At 38.2% G+C, this 22,468-nt stretch overlaps 1 protein-coding gene across 2 annotated transcripts in view; it reads right to left on the bottom strand.

The window, feature by feature from the left end:
* The window catches only part of ARMC4 (armadillo repeat containing 4), a 197,761-nt gene that overhangs the window by 160,266 nt on the left and 15,027 nt on the right, over window positions 1–22,468 (bottom strand). For both annotated transcript variants that reach the window (XM_011949218.1, XM_011949217.1), the window contains exons 6-9: window positions 22,319–22,455; window positions 19,936–20,052; window positions 9,509–9,714; window positions 6,965–7,060 (exon numbers count right to left, since the gene is read on the bottom strand). In XM_011949218.1, the coding sequence (XP_011804608.1) occupies window positions 6,965–7,060; window positions 9,509–9,714; window positions 19,936–20,052; window positions 22,319–22,455 (556 nt within the window). The remainder of the gene's footprint in view (window positions 1–6,964; window positions 7,061–9,508; window positions 9,715–19,935; window positions 20,053–22,318; window positions 22,456–22,468) is intronic.

The raw sequence follows: 22,468 nt of genomic DNA, 5'->3' as shown, positions 1-22,468 counted from the left end.
TCACTTGAGCCCAGGAGTTTCAGCTGCAGTAAACCATTATTACATTACCATACCACTGCACTCCAGCCTGGGAGACAGAGTGAGACCTTGTCTCAAAAAAAATAAATAAATAAAAATAAAGATAAGAAGGAACTGCGGGCGATGAATAAACCTGTCTCTATCGCAGGTGCAATTGCTCTGGGTAAAATAATCATAATAAAGAAAATAGAAATAAACAAGGGTATTCGGTGAATGTCCTAAGGCTGTGCTTTTCAATAAGACTGCCACTCATTGCATGTGGTCATCTATATTTACAGATATTTGAACTTATTTATTTAACTAAAATTAAAGAAAATTAAAAATCCAGTTCTCCAGTCACACTAGCCACATTTCAAATGCTCAATGGCCCACATGCCTTGTGGTGACCACACCAGACAGCCCAGATATTGACTATTTCTATTATTCCAGTAAGTTCAACTGGGCAGTGTCGCAAGGCCCTAAAGCGGAAGAGTCTCTGTTACCCAGGAGAGTCAGTATTCAGCACAGCCCTCCGTAATGTCTACACTGAAGTACTTGCAATGGCACAAGGTGGCAAAGAACAGCAATGACATGAACATAATCAGATTCAGGACCGAAGAGTCAACCACCAACTCTGAGAGGCATCACCATGCAAGGTGTTGAGTTCCACAGAAGTATACCACATTCTGTGGTTGGATGCACGGACAACAGTATTACAAGAGCCTTCTGGAATCCAATATAGGCCCCATGTCCCTGCAGAGGTCCCTCGTGCACGTGCACAGTCATCACACCAGCTTGTCTCCACCTCCCACCGCTGGATGACAGGTTACTGCCATTGGGTCACCAAACTCACAATGATTTCTCAGGAACTGCTCATCCATCACTCACACGTGGAGAGGTGGTGATCCCAGGATATTTATCCTGATACTGTTTCCCACACATTCCTCATCTCACAGGACAGAAGCAAACCTTTAAATCTTCTAGCTAATTTTAATATTAAATAATATCAACAGCAGCTACCAGTTTTGTCTATTTTGTCCTAGGTACTTCTATTTTTTTGAAACGGGATCTCGCTCTGTTACCCAGGCTGGAGTGCAGTGGTGCGATCTTGGCTCACTGCAACCTCCACCTCCCAGGTTCAAGTCATTCTCCTGCCTCAGCCTCCTGAGTAGCTGGGCTTACAGGCACGTGCCACCACATCTGGCTAATTTTTGTATTTTTAGTAGTGACAGGGTTTTCACCATGTTGGCCAGGCTGGTCTCGAACTCTTGACCTCGTGATCCTCCCATCTCAGCCTCCCAAAGTGCTAGGATTATAGGCGTGAGCCACTGCACCCGGCCTGTCCCAGGCACTTTATATTCATTGTTTCTAAACTTCACAACCCCCTTGCTAAGCGGGCTGTATTCTTCCCATTCTACAAGCAAGGAAACATCAGAGAAATTAAGAGGAGAAAAAAAATCATTCAATTTGAAGGATCCAGAATTACTTAAAATATGACTCTTGCCAATCACATATTAAGGTGTCCTTAAATATCAAAGTCACAAAGTGAATGACCATTATAGATCACACAAGTCCACAATACTTTTCCTGTAACTCTGAAATCCAAAATGCTCTGAAAACTATTTTCCCCTCACTGGACTTAACTTGTTGCTAAGGCCTTAGATGAACTGATACTAGACTATTTATGGTCTTTATTCATCTCATCAGTGTGAATATTCATGTTTCACTACAGAAATACTCATGTTTTTGATTATAGGGTATTGGCTCACACTCCAATAGAGGTTATCATAATATACGTTACATAAATTTCATCACCCTTTTTTAAAGTGAGTTTTTCAGAACCCCATGCATTTGGCCACAAGAGTTCAGGACAACAGACCGTGGGTTAAATGTGTCATTTGAATTCTCTCAACAATCTATGAGGTTGTCATTACTCTCATTATAGAGAAAACAAGTTAAAAATAATTTGGGCCGGGCGTGGTGGCTCACGCCTGTAATCCCCGCACTTTGGGAGGCCGAGGTGAGTGGATTGCTTGAGGTCGGGAGTTTGAGACCAGCCTAGCCAACACGGTGAAACCCTGTCTCTACTAAAAATACAAAAATTAGCTGGGTGTGGTGGCATGCGCCTCTTGTCCAGTTACTCGGGAGGCTGAGGTAGGAGAATCACTTGAACCTGGAAGGCGGAGGTTGCAGTGAGGCAAGATCATGCTACTGCACTCCAGCCTGCATGACAGAGCAAGACTCTGTAATAATAATAATAAGAAGAAGAATTTGAATAAAACTCCATGGTTAGTGAAGTGGCTGTGCTAAAACAAATAGTTGTAATGGGAGCTGTTCATCTTGGTTCCTAGAGGAGCTGGGGTAGTCATTTAACTTACTTGTGCCTCGGTTTCCTCACCTGCAAATTGGGGATGATAATAGCAATTAGTATGTGAAAAGCTTATAACAATGCCTGGCACAGAGAGAATGTGAAATACGTGTTAGATAGTTCTGTATTATCATGCATATTCATTCAACAAACATGCATGGAGGGCCTGTTGGCTGCCAGGTATCGAGGGCATGCTACTGAAGAACGCTGTCTTTCAGTATCTTTCTTAAATTCCAAGGAGAAGTTGTGGTTTTGTTTTTGAAAATCTGATCTGTTTTAATCTTAGGGCCCACATAAATTGAGTAACTAGTTAGGTTTTTGTCTTTACCTCGATCTTCAGCAAGAACAGAATCAAATCTGTGGTCTATGAGTAATTATGTAAGTTCCCATTATTTTGTAGCTCAGTACCTTGTCCACTTTGGTCACCATCAGAAAATTTTTATTTCTGTGTTTTCTTGTATTGTCTTAGTAAGTTCCATGAAGGCAAGGAGCATTTCTATCTTTCATACTGTCTCCCCTAGCACGAGGAAGGCACTCAATAAATATTTGCTAGAAGAATTAATAAATTAAAGCAGGTATGAATAAGTGAATGAACAAATGAATTTATTCTAGGTTAAGATTTTGGAAGAAGGGTATTTCTGGTGGTAATTCCAGGAAGTGGCAGTAGCAGTAGCTTGATGGAGAGGAGGCAACAGTCGGTAAGACTGAAACCAGGCAGTGTGTAGGCCAGGATTTGGTACTGGGCTTCCTCTTGGGGTTTCAGGTTTTTCAAATGATGACTGGACGTAGGATTAAAGTGATAGTAAGTCAATGTCAAAATTGTCAGTAAACATGGATCCATAGAAAACAGCAACCAGGAAAGACAGAGGGTTACATCAGCCTCATAGGAAAGGAGGTCTAATCTGAGGAGTAAGGTAGTTTGAAGCAATGAAGTGGAGATTTCTGCCTATGGTCCCCATGCCCTGTATTTTTACACATGCCCTGTACAGTTACACAGGGCCTGGGAAAAGAAGATCTGAAGGAGAATCGCTGCTATCATGGAAAAGTTTCAATAAATGCAAGAAGGAGACAGTGGAGGCTTTGGTGCATAGTGTGAGGATATAAGGAAATTCATTTCCTTATAGTATGAGGGAGGTCAAGGAAAAAATTTAGAAGAAAGAGCAAAGTAGAAGAATGATTCATTTGGGATATTGCAGAGCAAGACAGGGATGAGAGTCCAGGAGGAGACAGGACTCATTAGGGTTTGCATTTAGAGTGGTGTCCATGGGTAAGAGAAACCCAAGAATCCTGCCAGCCACCCCCTGGAGTAGTGTATTCATTCTGGGTTCCCATTAATCTTTAGAAAATGTATCTGGGTCCCCAGTAATCCATAAAAGGGTTATTGACACCCTGCACAGCGCAAACCTGGAGTGAAATCAACCAGGGCTGAAAACGGGCCATCTGCAGATGTTTAACTTGGATTTACAAAAATAGAATTAGTGGAATCACGATCATTGTGCTCTAATTATAAAAAGACTTATGAGAAAGTACACTTTATTCCTCATCGCTCTAGAAGTTTCTAACTCAACATTAAGCTCATGGGCAAGGACTAGTCCATTTAAGCCTTCATGCTCATATCTAAGTCATTCTCATTTTCTTTGTTTCTCTCCCTTCTCTGCTGTCTCCAACTCCCAGTGGGTTCTCGTGCATAAAAGTCTTTTCTAGTCTATTCCATTTTGGAGCATAGGAAGAGGATGGACAATTTTTAAATTTTATTAATTTGTAAGATTCCATGATTCTCTTAATTTCTTACAGGTTTTTTGGCACAGAAAACCAATTTTTGCACTTTCAAAAGCCAATTTGTGTGTAAAACACTATGATTATGCTCTCTGGACCATGGAACCGGGAAAGCCTGAAATGAAGCATCTGTTCCCATTTAATGAGACACCAGAGTGAAGTTTCTAATAGATCAGGTCTATTCAAGAAGTGACTTAAACTTAACTCAAAGATTCCAGATTGAAGCATATAGTAGAATAAGTCTAAATTATTGGGAAAAGCCTAAATTTACCTTTCCTTAGCCTAACAAGCTCCTGGAGTTGAGGGCAGAGTGAATTAGGTCTACCCAGTCACTCCACAATCCCATTTTACAAAGCAGCGCCCCAAAGAAAAGCTGTCTCTTTTTTTTCCCAATTGATGAATCCTTTGATAGCTAACTGTAAAGTACTTTTCCTATTTGATATGATTTCTTCCAATCCTGTCCCATGGCAACTGCATAGTCAGGAGGTAAAAAGAAGCAAACGTCAATGTTGAATTGATCTACAAACTGCACCTTAAGAAATACTTCTCTACCACAGAATTCTATCCACTTAGGCAAGATTAGACACAAGGAAATTTCATTTTTATCATTGAGTAATAGCTGTTGCTTGGATACATTACAACTTTACCTTATCTATTACCCTAAGCTCTCTAGCTCACTAAAAATTGAAATACTTTTGACCCAGTATCTATTTCAGGAAAGATGAAGTAGATATACTTTTACCTATTTCCCCCACCAAGTACAACTAAAAATCTGGATGTTGTAAATAAAACAAACATAAAGTGACTCTGAAAGGTAGAGAAAAAGAAGAGGACTACCTAGGGATCTGAAGACCTGTGGTTCAACACAGTGGTACATTCCCTGGGTTTTCTTTTTCTCATTCATCCTAGACTGGGTACTAGAAAAGGCAGCAAAGCAGAAACTCCAGGAGGTGCAGGCAAATAAAGGACCTAAGAAAGTCCTGCTCTGTCTAATTCAAAGGGTCAGAAAAGGAAAGCCTAATAAGACAGAAAATGTTTAGACAACAAATGATCTATGTCAGTCAAGACCACAGATAACAGCGTGGCCCAAATCTACCTCTTACAGCAAAGGCCAAGTGAAGAGCCTAGGGTTCCACCTTTATCAGACTGTGAGAAAGCATTGCAATCCACCTGCTGGGGTGGCCTCAGAGAAGGCCTGACAGAGAGTCAGATGCTCACTACCTCATGATAAAAATGAAGTCACTCCCCAAACTGCGATGTCAGTAGAGTCCACAGACAAACCAAGGACTCCCCCGTCACACTGTCCAGCCGGTATCAGCAGAGGCATAGGTGGAGCATGAACTCCCACTACCCTCCAGAAATAATGAGGACTCCTTTGCCTGACCCTCCAGGCATCAATGAAGGCCTATGGAAAAATCTGCCATTTCAATTCCTCACCAGCCTGGAGAAGCAACACATACCTCATCCTGTCAATATGGTGGCAGAGAAGGCCTTCTAAAATATAGGATTTAGGCCAGTGCAGTGGCTCATATCTGTAATCCCAGCACTTTGGGAGGCCGAGGCAGGCAGATCACTTGAGGTCAGGAGTTCAAGATCAGCCTGGCCAACAAGGCAACCCTGTATCTACTAAAAATAAAAAAATTAGCTGGATGTGGTAGTGCACTCCTGTAATCACAACTACTCAGGAGGCTGAGGCAGAAGAACTGCTTGAACTCGGGAGGTGGAGGTTTCAGTGAACCGAGATTGCACTACTGCACTCCAGCCTGGTGACAGACAAGACTCTGTCTCAAACAAGTCAATAATTTAAATAAGATCCAGACTCTCATAATAACCAAAATGTCTACAGTTCAACTGAAAATTATTTGTCATACCAAGAATGGAGAAGATCTCATCTTAAATGAGAAAAGACAATTTAAAAATGCCAATATCAAGGTGATGAAGATGTATGAATTATCTGACAAAGATATGAAAGCCTCACCATCATAACAATATTTCAACAAGCAATATGAACATGTTTGAAACAAATGAAAAAAATAGGAAGTCTCAGCAAAGAAACAGAAGATAGAAAAGAAAAACCAAACAGAAATTTTGGAACTAAAAATCGTAAGTGAAATTAAAAACTCACTGAATGAAATTAGCAGAAGAATAGGAGAGAAGAAAAAATAAATGAACTTGAAGATGGAACAACAGAATTGGCTCAATCTGAACAACCTAGAGAAAAAAGTAACTGAAAAAAACAATGAACGCAGCCTCAAGGACCTATGAGATTGTAACAAAAGTGCTAATATCCACCACTCTGAAGCTAATAGAAGTGGCTGACTCTTATTTTCCAGACATGTCACCTTTTTTGTCAAACTGAAAATGAAATAAGAAGTTTACTAGTTGGCCTCATATTTAATTTTTAATTGTTTTCATTAGCAATAACTTACACCACTTCAAAATCGGCAGTCATTTGTGATCAGCAAAGGGAGGCTCAGACAGATGACATAACTTTGCCAGGACATGATTGTTCAGAGGCAAGACATCAGTTAGGAGCCCAGTGTTCCTAAACTTAGTTCACTGCTCTTTGCATTAAACACATTTCTTTTCCCACAGTCAACTAATACTAGTAAATCACTGTATTTCGGGTAACTCTGCATTAGAGGAATATCTTGAAAAAGTATTTAAAGAAATCCAGTGTGACCACTTTTACTAACATTTCTAGTAACCGTCAGTGTAAACATCTTGGGACCCTAACAGTAAGAATGGCATTAATTTGCATGCTCAGTAGCCCACTGTGTGAGGGTGGCTTTAGGGAACTTGTCATGCTGACCAGAAACATACCGAAGTAATTGTGCTCTTCCGTGTGAAACAGATGGTCTTGATTTTTCAAGTCTTCCTGTGCGTTTGTCCTCTTGGATTTCTTTTGCTGAGCCTTTGCTTCTAAAAAATATGTACAAATATATTAGCTTTATCGCTTTTTGCTAATTAATAAAAAATAAAAGATGGCAATGTAGATATATACTCCATTATTTCCAAATGATGTGTGTTCCTGACAGATGTGTGATTCTGACACTTGGAGTTGTCTCTTTCACTCTTTCAGCACAGCCCTATGTTTTACATATCGAAGAAACTTTCTGTCCACCTAGGAACAGGTCTTCACAGGCTGCCACTATTGGTGTGAATCCTGCACCCAATGCCTTCTATTCTAGGTACGTATCACCCCCAATTATAGTTGTCTGTTTTCTTATCTTCCCTACTCAACATTGCAACAGGGCTTGCGCCTGGTTTTCCAGGTATTCGCAGGCTTTCCATAGTCCTTGGCATTCTGTGTCCTCCCTTCAATACCTGCTAAGGAATCTCATGCTTGAAAGAGTAAGCATATGGAAAAAGCAATATTTTAAAACTCACTTGCCAGTTAACAGAGTTGCCCATGCATTTTTCATTTTCACATTGACTCTTTCAAACAGAGGCACAAAAGTCAAACACCCCCAAATTGACGAGAATCAATCAGAGGAGCTAGTGTCTCCCCTCTCCACAGGACTCCGTTCTTCAAACAGCTCTCTGGGTTTGCTTCCAAAACACAATCACCCTGTGGTTGTCAGAATCCCTGCAGGAGAAGGTGCCCATGTGATCAACCAGGAGCCAGTTCTTAACCCAAAACTGGGACAACATAGAATATCACTTATAAGCCACGACTTGTAAACTATTTGTTAAATTTTAAAAAGTGTGCAGGGTGCAGTGGCTCACACCTGTAATCCCAGCACTTTGGGAGGCCAAAGTGGGTGGATTACTTGAGCTCAGGAGTTCGAGACTAGCCTGGCCAGCATGGCAAAACCCCATCTCTACTAAAAATATAAAAATTAATCAGGCATGGTGTCACACACCTGTAATCCCAGCTACTCGGGAGGCTGAGGCAAGGGAATCGTTTGAACCCGGGAGTCAGAGGTTGCAGTGAGTCAAGTTCGTGCCACTGCAGCCTGGGTGACAGCAAGACTCTGCCTCATAAAAGAAAGGAAGGAAGGAAGGAAGGAAGGAAGGAAGGAAGGAAGGAAGGAAGGAAGGAAGGAAGGAAGGAAGGAAGGAAGGAAGGAAGGAAGGAAGGAAGGAAGGAAGGAAGGAAGCTAGCTCTAGTTGTTTCAGACTGCCCCAGCATTTAAGTAGCATTGGCCCTCGATTTTTGCTTTGATGCCTGTCTATAGAGGGTCCTAAACGGCACTGTTTTGTGTATTTCGTACATTCATCAAGCCGGTGTCCACTTTATATAGGCCCATTCATATTTTTGAGACTCTAGCCTTTTCATAGTATTAAAGTTCTGTTAAAAGAGAAGACATTATCTTTCATTTTTCCTGATTAACAGTTTCCCTGATTAACTCCATACAATTTTCACCATTCCACATTCTCCTAGTGTTTACTTAACCAGGTCTCTACCATGATTTTTACATTTCCCCTATGACTTTTCCAAGTGTTTTATCATCTTATCTGCATATTATTTGTCCTGACTCACCAACTATATGAAAGTGAATTGTTCTTTTCTTCCCTTCATGGTGCTACACACACAAACTCTATCAAATCTTTCCGCTTGGAATACAAAGAGGAGCAGAAAGGAATCAACCTGTGCCTTGGAGGGACATGTAAATATCTACTCAGTATTTTTCCATTATAAAATAAAGTTCTGACCGGATGCAGTGACTCATGCCTATAATCCTAGCATTTTGGGAGGCTGAGGTGGGCAGATCACTTGAGGTCAGGAGTTTGAGACCAGTCTGGCCAACATGGTGTAACGCTGTCTCTACTAAAATTACAAAAAAAAAAAAAAATTAGCCAGGTGTGGTGGCACATGCCTGTAATCCCAGTTACTCAGGAGGCTGAGGCAGGAGAATCACTCGAACTCGGGAGGTTGAGGTTGCAGTGAGCCGAGATTGCACCACTGCACTCCTGTCTGGGTAACAGAGCAAGACTCCATCTCAAAAGAAAATTAATTAATTTAAGGCCGGGCGCGGTGGCTCAAGCCTGTAATCCTAGCACTTTGGGAGGCCGAGACGGGCGGATCACAAGGTCAGGAGATTGAGACCACCCTGGCTAATACGGTGAAACCCCATCTCTACTAAAGAATACAAAAAAACTAGCCGGGCGACGAGGTGGCCGCCTGTAGTCCCAGCTACTTGGGAGGCGGAGGCAGGAGAATGGCGTAAACCTGGGAGGCGGAGCTTGCAGTGAGCTGAGATCCGGCCACCGCACTCCAGCCTGGGCGACAGAGCCAGACTCCGTCTCAAAAAAAAAAAAGAAAATTAATTAATTAAATTAAATGAAATAAAGTTCTGTGAAAAATTAGGTGAATATGGTTACTAAAGATGCATCTGAAAACAAATGCAAATGTCTACATACTCTTTGTAATTAACAGTGGTCTTCCAGTTTAAGCTTGGTTCCCATCTCTTGGTCGTTTGATTCCTCCCGAAATTAATTTGGTTCTTCTCCAGTGACCTCTTGTCTGAACCAGAAATGTCTTTGCGGAAGGCAGCTGCTTCTTCCTTCTTGGTGGCTTTGCCGAGCTGATCATTTTCCTTTTGCTGGTCTTCATTGATGCTAATCCCCTGTATTGAAAAAATGAGAATAATTTTTAATGATATCTGAATTATCTAGTGTTCTCTGAAACATTATGCCAGTGGTAAATTCAGGAAAGGAAGTCTCAGGTGCATCTAACTTGTGGTCCTTAGTAACAGCTAAATAAGGGCAGTGTCAAGACTAAGGCTTCTGTTGGAGTTGGGTGGACAGTAACGCGATGTTTTTAAATTCACTCCTCTGTTGCAGCACACACAGGTACAACACCAGGGCTGGACCTGTTCATTCCTCACCACTACCAAAAAATTCAACTAAAACCCTCTATTGACTAAAACACATCATAAATTGCTTGAACCAAAGATAAAGGGAACATCTTGAAGGTAGACAGGTATGACATATTAAACACAGAGGAATGAACATAAGAATTTTAAGAGGCCTCTCATCAGAAACACTGCAAACCAGAGAAAAAGAGAGTAATATATTTAAAGCACTAAAAAGGAAAAAACAAAAAACCGTGTCAACCCAAAATTCTATACTAAGAATAAAACAAAAATCTTTCAAAAATGAAAGCAAAATAAAAACCTTCACAGATGAACAAACACAGAGAATTAACCAGAAGACCTGTGCTAGAAATGTTAAATAAAATTATCCAGTCAGGAATAAAATCATGCCAGACAGAAACATGAATCTATGCAAAAAATTTGAAAGCTGCAGAAATGGTAAAAATAAATATGCAAGACTTTGTGTCTTATTTTTAATCATTCTCAGATATAATTGACTATCTAAAGCAAAAATAGTAACAATGTTTTGAGGGGTTTATGACATGTAGAAATAAAATGTGTAAGGACAACAACACAAAGTACAGGGAGGGGTATTCAAGATATATTGTTGTAAGTTTCTTAAACTATTTGTGAATTTTAGAACCTTACTTAAAGGAGACATGACAAATTCGAGATATATATTATAAGCCAGAGGGCAGCTAAGAAACTTTTAATAAGAAATATACCTAGTAAAGCAATAGCACAAATAAAATGGAATCATTTTAAAAGGCTCAATTCAAAAGGGGTGGAGAAAGGAAAAAAATCACAAAGAACTGATGAAACAAATAGAAAACAAGTAGCAAGACAGTAAATTTAGATTTAACTATATTAGTAGTTACATCAAATGAAAGGGTTTACGCACATCAATTGAATGAGAAATCATCAAATTGGATGAAAAAGGAGACTTAACTATTTGTGTCCTAAAGAAACTATTTTATATGTAAAGATACAAATACATCAGAAGTAAAAGGCTGGAGAAGAATAGTTTATGCAAACAATAATCAAAAGAAAGCAGGAATGGCCATATTAAAAACAGACAATATCGACTCCAAAGCAATAAATAAAATCTAAAGAAATATTATTATTTACTGGGACAAAGAGGAGCACACATAGTAATAAAGAATCAATTAGCACACCGTCGTAATTGTGTAGTCACCAAGCAACAGAACTTCATTATATATGAAGGCAACACAGAGCTAAAAGGAAATGTAGATAAATCCATAATTGGTGGACTTCAAATCTCTCTCAGTAATAATAAAATGAGCAGAAACAACATCAGTAATGATATAGAAGACCTGAGCAACACAATCAGACAAGTTGGCTTCATGGACATTTAAAAGACACACCTCTCAATAACACCAGAATACAGTCTCCTCAAATGTACAAGGAAAAAAAATCACCAAAACAGATCATATTCTGGGCCATAAAATGAACATTAACAAGTTTAAAGTAACTAAAATATAAAATATCTTTAAACATTGGAATTGAGCTAGAAATTGGTAAAAGATCTACAGAAACTCCTCATATATATTGAATAAAAACATCACGTATCAAAATCTGTGGAACATAGTCTACACAATGCTCATAAAGAAATTTGCAGCATGAATTCTTATGGTCGAAAATGATAAATAAATAAATAGGTTAGACAGGCAGATCACTTGAAGCCAGGAGTTCAAGACCAGCCTGGCCAACATGGCAAATCCCCATCTGTGCCAAAAATAAAATAATTTATTTTGGGTTCAGGGGTACAGGTGCAGGTTTGTTATATAGATAAACTCATGTCACAGGGGTTTGCTGGACAGATGATTTAATCATTCAGGTACTAAGCCTAGTACCAATAGTTATTTTTTCTGATCTTCTCCCTCTTCCCACCCTCCACCCTCAAGTAGGCCCCAGGGTCTATTGTTCCCCTTTGTGTTCATTTGTTCTCATCATTTAACTCCCATTTGTAAGTGAGAACGGGGGTAATTGGTTTTCTTCCTAAAAAGGACAGGATCACATTCTTTTTTAAGGCTTTGTAGTATTCCATGGCATATATGTACCACATTTTCTTTATCCAGTCTACCACCGATGACTATTTAGGTTGATCTGATGTCTTTGCTACTGTGAATAGTGCTGCAATGAACATGTGTGTGCATGTGTCTTTATGTGATGATTTATATTTCTCTGGGTATATACCCAGTAATACAGTTGCTGGATTAAATGGTAGTTCTGTTTTTAGCTCCTTGAGGAATTGCCACACTGTTTTCCACAATGATTGAACTAATTTACACACCCACCAACAGTGTACAAGCATTCCCTTTTTTCTGCAACTTCACCAGGATTTGCTATATTTTGACTTTTTAATAACACCCATTCTGACTGGTGTGAGATGATATCTCACTGTGGTTTTGATTTGCGTTTCTCTAATAATCAGTGATATTGAGCTTTTTTCACATGCTTGTTGGCCACATGTATGTCTTCTTTTGAAAAGTATCTGTTCATGTCCTTTGACCACTTTTTAATGGGTTGTTTTTTTTTTCTTGTAAATCCATTCTTTATGGATGCTGGATATTAAACCTTTGTGAGATGCATAGCTTGCAAATATTTTCTCCCATTCTGTAGGTTGTCTGTTTATTCTGTTGATGGTTTGCTGTGCAGAAGCTCTGAGGTTTAATTAGATCCCACTTGTCAATTTCTGCTTTTGTTGCAATTGCTTTTGGCATCTTCATCATGAAATCTTTGCCAGTTCCTATGTCAAAAATGGTATTGCCTAGGTTGTCTTCCAGGTTTTTATAGTTTTGAGTTTTACATTTAAGTCTTTTATCCCTCTTGAGTTGATTTTTGTATATGGTACAAGAAAGGGGTCCAGTTTCAATCTTCTGCATATAGCTAGCCAGTTATCCCAGCACCATTTATTGAATAGGGAGTTCTTTCCCCATTGTTTGTTTTTGTCAGATTTGTTGTAGATCAGATGGTTGTAGGTGTGCAGCCTTGTTTCTGGGCCCTCTATTCTGTTCCGTTGGTCTATGTGTCTACTTTTTATGGCAGTACCATGTTGTTTTGGTTACTGTAGCCCTGTGGTATAGTTTGAAGTTGGGTACTGTGATACCTCCAGTTTTGTTTTCTGTTTTTTTGTTTTTTCTTCTCTTTTTTTTTTCTTAGGATTGTCTTGGCTATTCTTTTCTGGTTCCATATGAATTTTAAAATATTTTTTTCTAGTTCTGTGAAGAATGTTGTTGGTAATTTGATAGGAATAGCATTGAATCTATAAATTGCTTTGGGCAGTATGGTCATTTGAATGATATTTACTCTTTCATCCATGAGCATAGGAAGTTTTCCATTTGTTTGTGTCATCTCTGATTTCTCTATAGTGTTTTGTAATTCTCACTGTAGAGCTCTTTCACTTTTCTAGTTAGCTCTATTCCTGGATATTTTATTCTCTTTGTGATAACTGTGAATGGGATTGCATTCTTGATTTAGCTCTTGGCTTGGCTGTTGTTGGTGTACAGGAATTCTGGTGATTTTTATACACTGATACATTGATTTTGTATCCTGAAACATTACTGAAGTTGTTTATCAGCTAAAGCAGGTTTTGGGCTGAGGATCCCTTGTTTAATATGCTCCAAGTAAAACATTATTCACAACTGAATTCATCAAAATTTCTTCAAATGCAAATATGACTAGATTAAATTAAATGTATCATGACATTTTTTAGAAACTGGAGAAATAAGAGTAAATAAACCCAAAATAAAACCACATAAACATCAAAGTAAAGTAGAAAAGATAAAAATTAAACCTAAAGTTAGCTCCTTGAGAAAATTTAGTAAATCTATAGTCCTATCATTATAGGTGGATCAAAATTAAAAAACCACAAATGACCAATATTAGGAATGAGAGAGGTAACAATGACTAAAATTCTACAGATATTAAAAAGTCAGTAAGAGAATACTATGAAAAAAGTTTATGCCAATAAATCTGGCAACTTACACCAAATGAAAAAATTTCCTTAAGGACAATCTAATCTACCAAAGCTCCCTCAGGAAGAAATAGACAACCGTTATAGTGTCATAACTATCAAATAAATTGAATTTGTAGTTAAAATATTTCCCACAAAGAATATTCCAGGCCCAGATGGCTTTCACCAAACATTTCTACCAAACATTTAATAAACCTACCAAACATTTAATAAACAAACAATATTAATTCTATACAAACTCTTCCAAAAAATTGAAGAGAAGATAAAACTTTCCACATCATTCTATAATGTCAGTATTACTTCAATACCAAAACCAGACAAAGATACTAAAGAAAACAAAGCTACACACTAATAACTTTATGAATATAGGTGCAAAACTTAACAAAATCTTAGCAGATTAAATCTGATAATGTATATAAAAGATTCAAGTGGGGTTTGTCTCAGAAGTGTAAGGTTGGTTTGTCACTTGAAAAATTAATCAATGTAATTAATCACATTAACAAACTAAAAGAGGAAAAAAACACATGATTCTCTCCACAGTACACAAAGAAACATTTGATAAAATCCAGCATTCATTCCTACTAAAAGTTCTCAATGATTCAGAATAGAAGCCTTAACCTTGTAAATGGTTAGCATCAAACTTAACTGAAAGATTTCCCTGCAATATCAGGAAGAAGAGACCATTTCTATTCAATGTTTCACTGGTGATTCCAGCTAGTGCATTAAGGAAATAAAAAGAAATAAAAAACTGTTGAGATTGGGAAGGAAGAGTTGAGATTAGGAAGGAAGAAGTAAGAAAATGATCTTTATTCACTGACAATATCTACATAGAAAACCCTCTGGAATGTACAAACAAGATACTAGAACTAATAAGGGAGTTTAGCAAAATTTCAGGATATAAAATCAGTATACAAAAATCAAGTATATATTTATACAATAGCAACAAATGACTAGAAATAGAAAAGCTAAAACTCATTAACAATAGACCCAAAATATGAAACACAGATAAGTTTCAAAAGAGATGTATAAGACCTGTATATTGAAAGCTATAAAGCATTGGTGAGAGAAATTAAGACCTAAATAAATGAAGAGATATACTATGTTCATGGATTAGAAAACTCAGTATTGTTAAGATGTCCATTTTTCCTAAATTCATCTATAAATTCAAGACAAAAATTCCGTTAGACCTTTTTTTTTTAAGAAATTGACATGCTGGCTCCAATATTCTTATGGACATGCAAAAGACCTATAATAGCCAAAAAACTTTTTTAAACAACACTATTGGAGGATTTAAACTAAACAACTTCAAGACTTACCATAAAGCTAGAGTAATCAAAACAGTGTGGTATTGGTGTAAAGATACAGAAATCAAAGTTACAATATGAAGTGTTCAGAAATACATTCACAGACAAATGGACTACTAATTTTTGACAAAGTTGTAAAGGTAATTCAGTGGCAAAACAATAGGTTTATTTTTGACAAATGATGCTGGAACAACTAGATAAGCGGAAAAAAAAAATGAACGTTGATCTATACCTCATATACACAAACCAAATTAAAGTGGATCATAGACATAGATTGGAATGGTAAAATTGAAAAATCTCTAGAAGAAAACATTGGAGAAATTCTTCATTATACTGGGTTTGGAAAAGCATTATAAGATAAAACACTGTAAGGAAAAAATGAATTGGACTTTATCAAAATTGAAGACACTTGCTCTTTGAAAGACACTGTTTGGAGAATAAAAATACAAGACCCAGCAGGGCACAGTGGCTCACGCCTGTAATCCCAGCACTTTGGGAGGCCAAGTTGGGCGGATCACGAGGTAAGGTGATCGAGACCATCCTGGCTAACACGGTGAAATCCCGTCTCTACTAAAAATACAAAAAAAATTAGCCGGGCGCAGTGGTGGACGCCTGTAGTCCCAGCTACTCGGAAGGCTGAGGCAGGAGAATGGTGTGAACCCGGGAGGCAGAGCTTGCAACAAACCAAGATCGCGCCACTGCACTCCAGCCTGGGTGACAGAGCGAGACTCCATCTCAAAAATAAATAAATAAATAAAAAATACAAGACCCAGATTGGGAGGAAATATTTATATTTCATGTATCTAACCGAATATATAAGCCAAGAACATATATAAAGATCTGTTGCAACTCAATAAAAAACTGAATATCACAATGAAAAAATGCACAGAGTCTGAATAGACACTTTACCACATAAGATAATGTGAATGGCCAATAAGCACATGAAAAGATGCATTCAAGAAATGCAAATTAAAACCAAAGGAGATACCAGTACACACCTATTAGAATGCCTGTAGTTAAAGGACTGACCATAATGGTTAGTGATGAGTATGTGGAAGAACTGGGACTCTCATACATTGCCTACACCAATGTAAAATATTATAACCACTATGGAGAGCAGTTTACCAGTTGCTTAAAAAGTTAAACATACAACTACCATATGACCTTACCATTTCATTCTTAGGTTTTTAACCTAGGCACAATAAGACTATATGATCATACAAATCTTTGTACAAAAATGTTCTTAGTAGTCTTATTTGTAATAGCCCAAAACCTGAAATAACCACACATCCATTAACAGGTAAGTGGATAAACAAATTGTGGCATATCCATACAATGGAATAATACACATCCATAAAAGCAATAAATTAATGATAGATGCAAAAGCATAGATGAATCTCAAAAAGAAACAAAAATCTGCACAAACCATACCACAAAAATTACAGAACACCAAGGAAGATCCTAAAGGTCTCCGAAGAGGGGAAAAAGCCAAAACAAACAGTTTGCGTGGAAATACAAGCCTTTGAAATGCTAACTAAAAATTAATTTCAAATCATTACTCTACAAACAACTGAGAGAAAATAATAAAGGTATTCTCTAACACCCAAATCCTCAATTTTTCCCTCCAATGTGCATCTTTTACTCAGGAGGGTCTACCAAATGATGGGTGCACCAAGAAAAGGAAAACTGGAGCCGGGATGGTGGCTCACACCTGTAATCCCAGCACTTTGGGAGGCTGAGGCAGGTGGAACACCTGAGGTTAGGAGTTTGAGACCAGCTTGGCCAACATGGCAAAACCCCATCTCTACTAAAAATACAAAAATTAGCCGGCTGTGGTGGTGTGTACCTGGAATCCCAGCTACTAGGGAGGTTGAGGCAGAAGAATCTCATGAACTCGGGAGGTGGAGGTTGCAGTGAGCCAAGATCACACCACTGCACTCCAGCCTGGGTGACAGAGCAAGACTCCATCTCAAAAAAAGAAAAGAAAAGGAAAACTGAATAGAAGGCAACTTCCTCAACATGCTAAAAGGCCATATAGGAAAATCCCACAGCTAACATCAGGCTCAATAGTGAAAGCCTAAAAGTTTTTTAATTAAGATCAGGAGTCAGGCTAGGCATGGTGGCTCACAGCTGTAATCCCAGCATTTTGGGAGGCCGAGGCAGGCAGATTACTTAAGGCCAAGAGTTCAAGACCAGCCTGGCCAACATGGTGAAAACCCATCTCTACTAAAAATCTAAAAATTCACAGAGCATGGTAGCAGGTGCCTGTGAACCCAGCTACTCAGGAGCCTAAGGCACAAGAATCACCTGAACCCAGGAGGGGAGGTGAAGGTTGCAGTGCGCCAAAATCACACCACTGCACTCCAGCCTGGGTGACAGAGTGAAACTCCATCTCAAAAAAAAAAAAGAAAAATCAGGAATCAGACAAGGATGCCTGCTGTTACCACTCTTATTCAACATAGTCCAGGAAGTCCTAGCCACAGTAATAAGTAAAGAAAAAGAAATTGTAAAAGCATCTAAATCGGAAAGGAAGAAGTAAAACTATCTGTATGCAGATGGCATGATCTTGTATGCAGAAAAACCTAAGAATACACACACACAAACACACTCACACAGAGTTAAATAAATTCAGTGAAGTTGTGAAATTCAATCTTGACTTTAACACTCAAAAATTAGATCTGATTTGATCACTCAAAAGTTGCATTGCTACACACTAGCAGTGAATAATCGAAAATAAAATTTAGAAAACAATTTCATTTACAGTAGCATCAAAAATAAAATGTTAATGAGTAAATATAATAAAAGAGAAAAACTTGTACACTGAAAACTTCTAAACATTGCTGAAAGCCATTAAATATACAACTAAATGGAAAGATATCTCCTGTTCATAAACTGGAGGACTTAATATGGTTAAGATGGCAATACTATTTAAAGCAATTCATAAATTCAATGAAATCTCTATCAAAATCCCAATGGCACTTTTTGCAGAAATGTAAAACCAAGCCTAAAATTCATATAGAGTGTCAAGGAAAACCAAATAGCCAAAACAGTATTAAAAAATAGGAACAAAGTTTGAGGACTCACACTTCCTGATGTCAAAACTACTATAACTATATCAAAACAGTGTGATACTGACATAAAGAAAGACATACAGACCAATGGAATGGAATTAAAAGTCCCCAAGTAAACTCTTCCATCTATGATCAATTGATTTTCAACAAGAATGCTAAGACCACCCAAAGGAGAAAGAACAATCTCTTCAACGAATGGTGTTGGGAAAACTGAATATCCACATGCAAAAGAATGAAATTGGACCCTAAATTTTATTAATCTCCAAATGGACACAAATCAACTCAAAAGAGACCAAGGGCCTAAATTTAAGAGCTAAAACTACACAATCCTTAGAGGAAAAACAGGGGCAAATTTTTCATGACCTTGGACTTGGCAATGATTTCTTAAATATGACTTCAAAAGCACAGGCAACATAAGAAAAAACAGGTAAATTAGGCTTCATCAAAAGTAAAAATGTTTCTGCATCAAAGGACACTATCAAGAAAGTTAAAAGGCAACCTGCATAACAAGAGAAAAATTTGCAAACCTTGTATCTGATAAGGGGTTAATATCGGGTATATACAAAAACTACAACAACAAAAAGATTCAACTTAAAATATAAGCTAAGGACTCAAGCAGACATTTCTTCAAAGAAGATATACAAATAACCAACAAATACACGAAAATATGGTTGACATCCCTAATCGTTATGGAAATGCAAATCAAATTCCTAATGACACTGACTATTTGTAATTATATTTGTAAATTATATTTGTAATTATATTTGTAAATATATGATGTTTGTAATTAAAAAACAACCTAGAAAATAAGAAGTGTTAACAAGGATGTGAAGAAAGTGGAATCTTTGGATAATGCTGGTGAGAATAAAATCGGTGTGGCCCCGTGGAAAACACGTTGGCAGTTCCTCCAAAAGTTAAATACAGAATTGCCATATGACCCAGAAATTCCACTTTTAGGAAAAGATCCAGAAGAATTGAAAATAGGAACTCAACAGATACCCGGACACCAATATTCATAGCAGCATTATTCACCATACCCAAAAGGTGGAAACAACCCAAATGTCCATCAATGGATGAATGCATAAACCAAATGTGGTCTATACATAAACAAAATATTATTCTACCATGAAAGAATGAAATTATCATACATGCTATAGCATGGATGAGCCTTGAAAACACTATGCTAAGTGAAAGAAGCCAGACACAAAAGGACAAATATTATATCATTCCAGTGACAATAAATATCTGAAATAAGCAAACTGATAGAAATAGCAGATCAGAGTTAACCAGGAAGTCAGGAAAGAAGGAATGGGAAATTACTACTTAATGGGTGTAGAGTTTAAGTTGGAGAGATGAAAAAGACTTGGAAATTGACAATAGTGATATTTGTACAACACTGTGAATGTAATTAATGGCACTGAACCCTGAACAATGATACTACATTTACAATATTTTTATGTTATGTTATACTGTAAAAAAAAAAACACTAATAACAAAAAGTGTCCAAAAATAGTCAAAGTTACTATTTTCCTTGTACCATAGAAAGTTGTAGTTTAGTAACATAATGCTATGAAAGCTCAAAAGAAACCATGAAACTTACCTGTTTAGACATATTTTCTGAAAATTTTGGTGATTTTTCTCTTAAAAATGTGACAAGGTCTTTATAAATTGAACTTTTTCTCTCATAATTAATGTCCCCTTCATCATCTGTTTTGCCCTTTGGGAAAAAACAAGTTTCGTTCTACGATTAACATAAGAACAATTATAAGATCCTGATCAATACATCACAAGCTAAGCACACGTATTGTTTTCATCTCTGAAGGATCTATATGGTAGCCTTTATACATGAAATGTATAGGCAAAATCCTTCCCCCTTAATTTAATGTTATCTACTTTTCCATTCATTCACTCACTCCTCCCTTCATTCAATTGTTCAATCATTCAGCAAGGCTTTACTGAGTACCTCCTATATGCATGTAAGGCACTCTGCTATTGAGCAGAGAAGTGAGAGCTTCCTTCTCTCCCCTCTCCTCTACTCTGAAAATGCATTATGACCTCACGAGCCTTAGCTGACGATGTCATAAAAGTCTTCAAGGTTAGAATTTAACCATGGAAAAAGCCTATGTTTCTGCTTGTCACACTCTGTTCTTCTGTCTGTGGCATGGTTGCTATAGGCTTATTTTCTAGATCTCTATGTAACAATCTGTCCACACACCCATGTGTCCCTTTCTCTTCTTGTCTCTTTCCTTTCCATATTTTCCTTTTCTTCCCTACCTCTATTGTTCTTCCATAACAGAATATGTATATGTACACACACATCACATAACTGTATATATATATATAAATACATATAACTGCAGTGTGTTATATATAACTGTACACAAAAGCATTTCTATACATATGACTAGTGTGTTTTAAATTTTGTTGTAATTATTGAGTAGCTTTATCGTCCTCATCTTTCACTTTTTTAAAACTTAAAGGGTACTTAGATATCTCCATGCCAAATAAGTTATATGTATGTAGATCAATAATAATCTCTGATAGAAATAAAGACTCCCTGCCCCCCTCCAGACGGTCAAAGAAAATCATTCCTTCTTTTGTCCCTTTATTCCTAATTAGAGATTTTGTTTTTCTAAAATATCATGACAAATCAAAGCAAAATCTTATTTGTCTACTTCCTCTTTGTAGAAATGAGCTCAGTGTCATGCTAACAAGAAAAGCACCAAAAGGCATGTCAGAAAGATGATTACAGGTAATCAGAAAAGAGGCTTCAGCATTTTGGTACCAACCCAAGCCAATATGTAACAACCCTCCAGGCAGTCCCCTGTGATGGCTGGGTCCCCATTAAGGACTTGGGTCCTCATTATAGAATTTTGTTTCTAAGTTCCAAATTTATGTTGAAGATACTGAGGGCAGGATGTTGCAGAGGTGAAAGCTAAGCTCCTTCCAGCTGGTTCTGTGAATAGGGATGAGACTAAAAGTGTTTTAATCCAGAACACTGTGTGCTGTTTATCACTCAGCTCAAAGCCCAGTCACCCAGCCTCTACTTTGTGCTACTCACGCGGGAATCTGCAATGTCGTATTTCTCCTTTGCCAGGCTAGGTTAGGCTCCGTCATTAGAATCAGCTAAAGGAAGACTGAAAGGCTGGGAGAGGGAGGAGGGACCTGCTGCTTCCTGCTGGCCCACTGGCCCTGTTAGAGTCACCCCAGCAACGGCCCTTCCTTCCACGCAGTGGCAGTTGCTTCCAGTAGCAACAGTTGGTTCCAGTTTCCAGGTTTGTTTATTTTTCACAGTCCCAGAAACAGGCTCACCACACCCCCTGGGAAATATCACTATCAGCCATCCAGTGCTCCACTTTCACAGGTCCGGGTCCCAGCTCTGCCAGCTCTACAAGGATCCTCTTCCCGAGGTACAAGCATTAACTGGGCAGTGCCCACTCTCCAGAGAGCTGCAGCCCTGCCTCATGGAGATGGTCTGAACTCTGTGGGGACAAGCACAGCCTGGAAGTGGACCCTCCCCATAGGTCTGGGTCCCAGCTTCATGGGGCACTGTCTCCAACCTTCTACGTTTAGATAAGCCCCTCTCTTCCCCTTTGTCCCTAAGAGTAATGCACAACTCTTAGGATGCAAGCTGCAGTTAGGACATCTGTATTATCTCAGTGTTCCTTTTTTGACCTTTCTATCCTTTGGTTGCTGTGTAACAAATCAGTGAAGTGATTATGTTAAAGACATTTATAAAGTGGAATGGGTCACTTTGAAGCCCATTTCTTATCAGATTGGCTTAATGACCTGCAGTGGAGAATAAGAGAGCTTATTCTGAAGCTATTTTGGATTTGCCCAGCAAGCATATATCAAAGGAATCTGCTTCTATCCTACAGAATGGTAATTCATTCTCTGTGGTCATTGGCACACACCCTTGAGACATCTACAGCTAACAACCAAAGTCCACTGGTTTTAGTTATGTTTTTAAAAAATGTACTTACACCATTTAAAAATACACCTCCTGCACTGCAAGTAATGCACAGAGTCTCACCATCGTGAGGTTTCACCAGCACATAACAAATTTCCCCATGAGTTTGTCTCCACGGTGGGGCTCGACATCCATTTGAAAATTCATAATCTGAAACCAATCA

This window comes from Colobus angolensis, unplaced genomic scaffold (assembly GCF_000951035.1).
Source record: "Colobus angolensis palliatus isolate OR3802 unplaced genomic scaffold, Cang.pa_1.0 Scaffold293, whole genome shotgun sequence".
NCBI classification, from domain to species: Eukaryota; Metazoa; Chordata; class Mammalia; order Primates; family Cercopithecidae; genus Colobus; species Colobus angolensis.
This window is presented reverse-complemented; position numbering and strand designations above follow the sequence as displayed.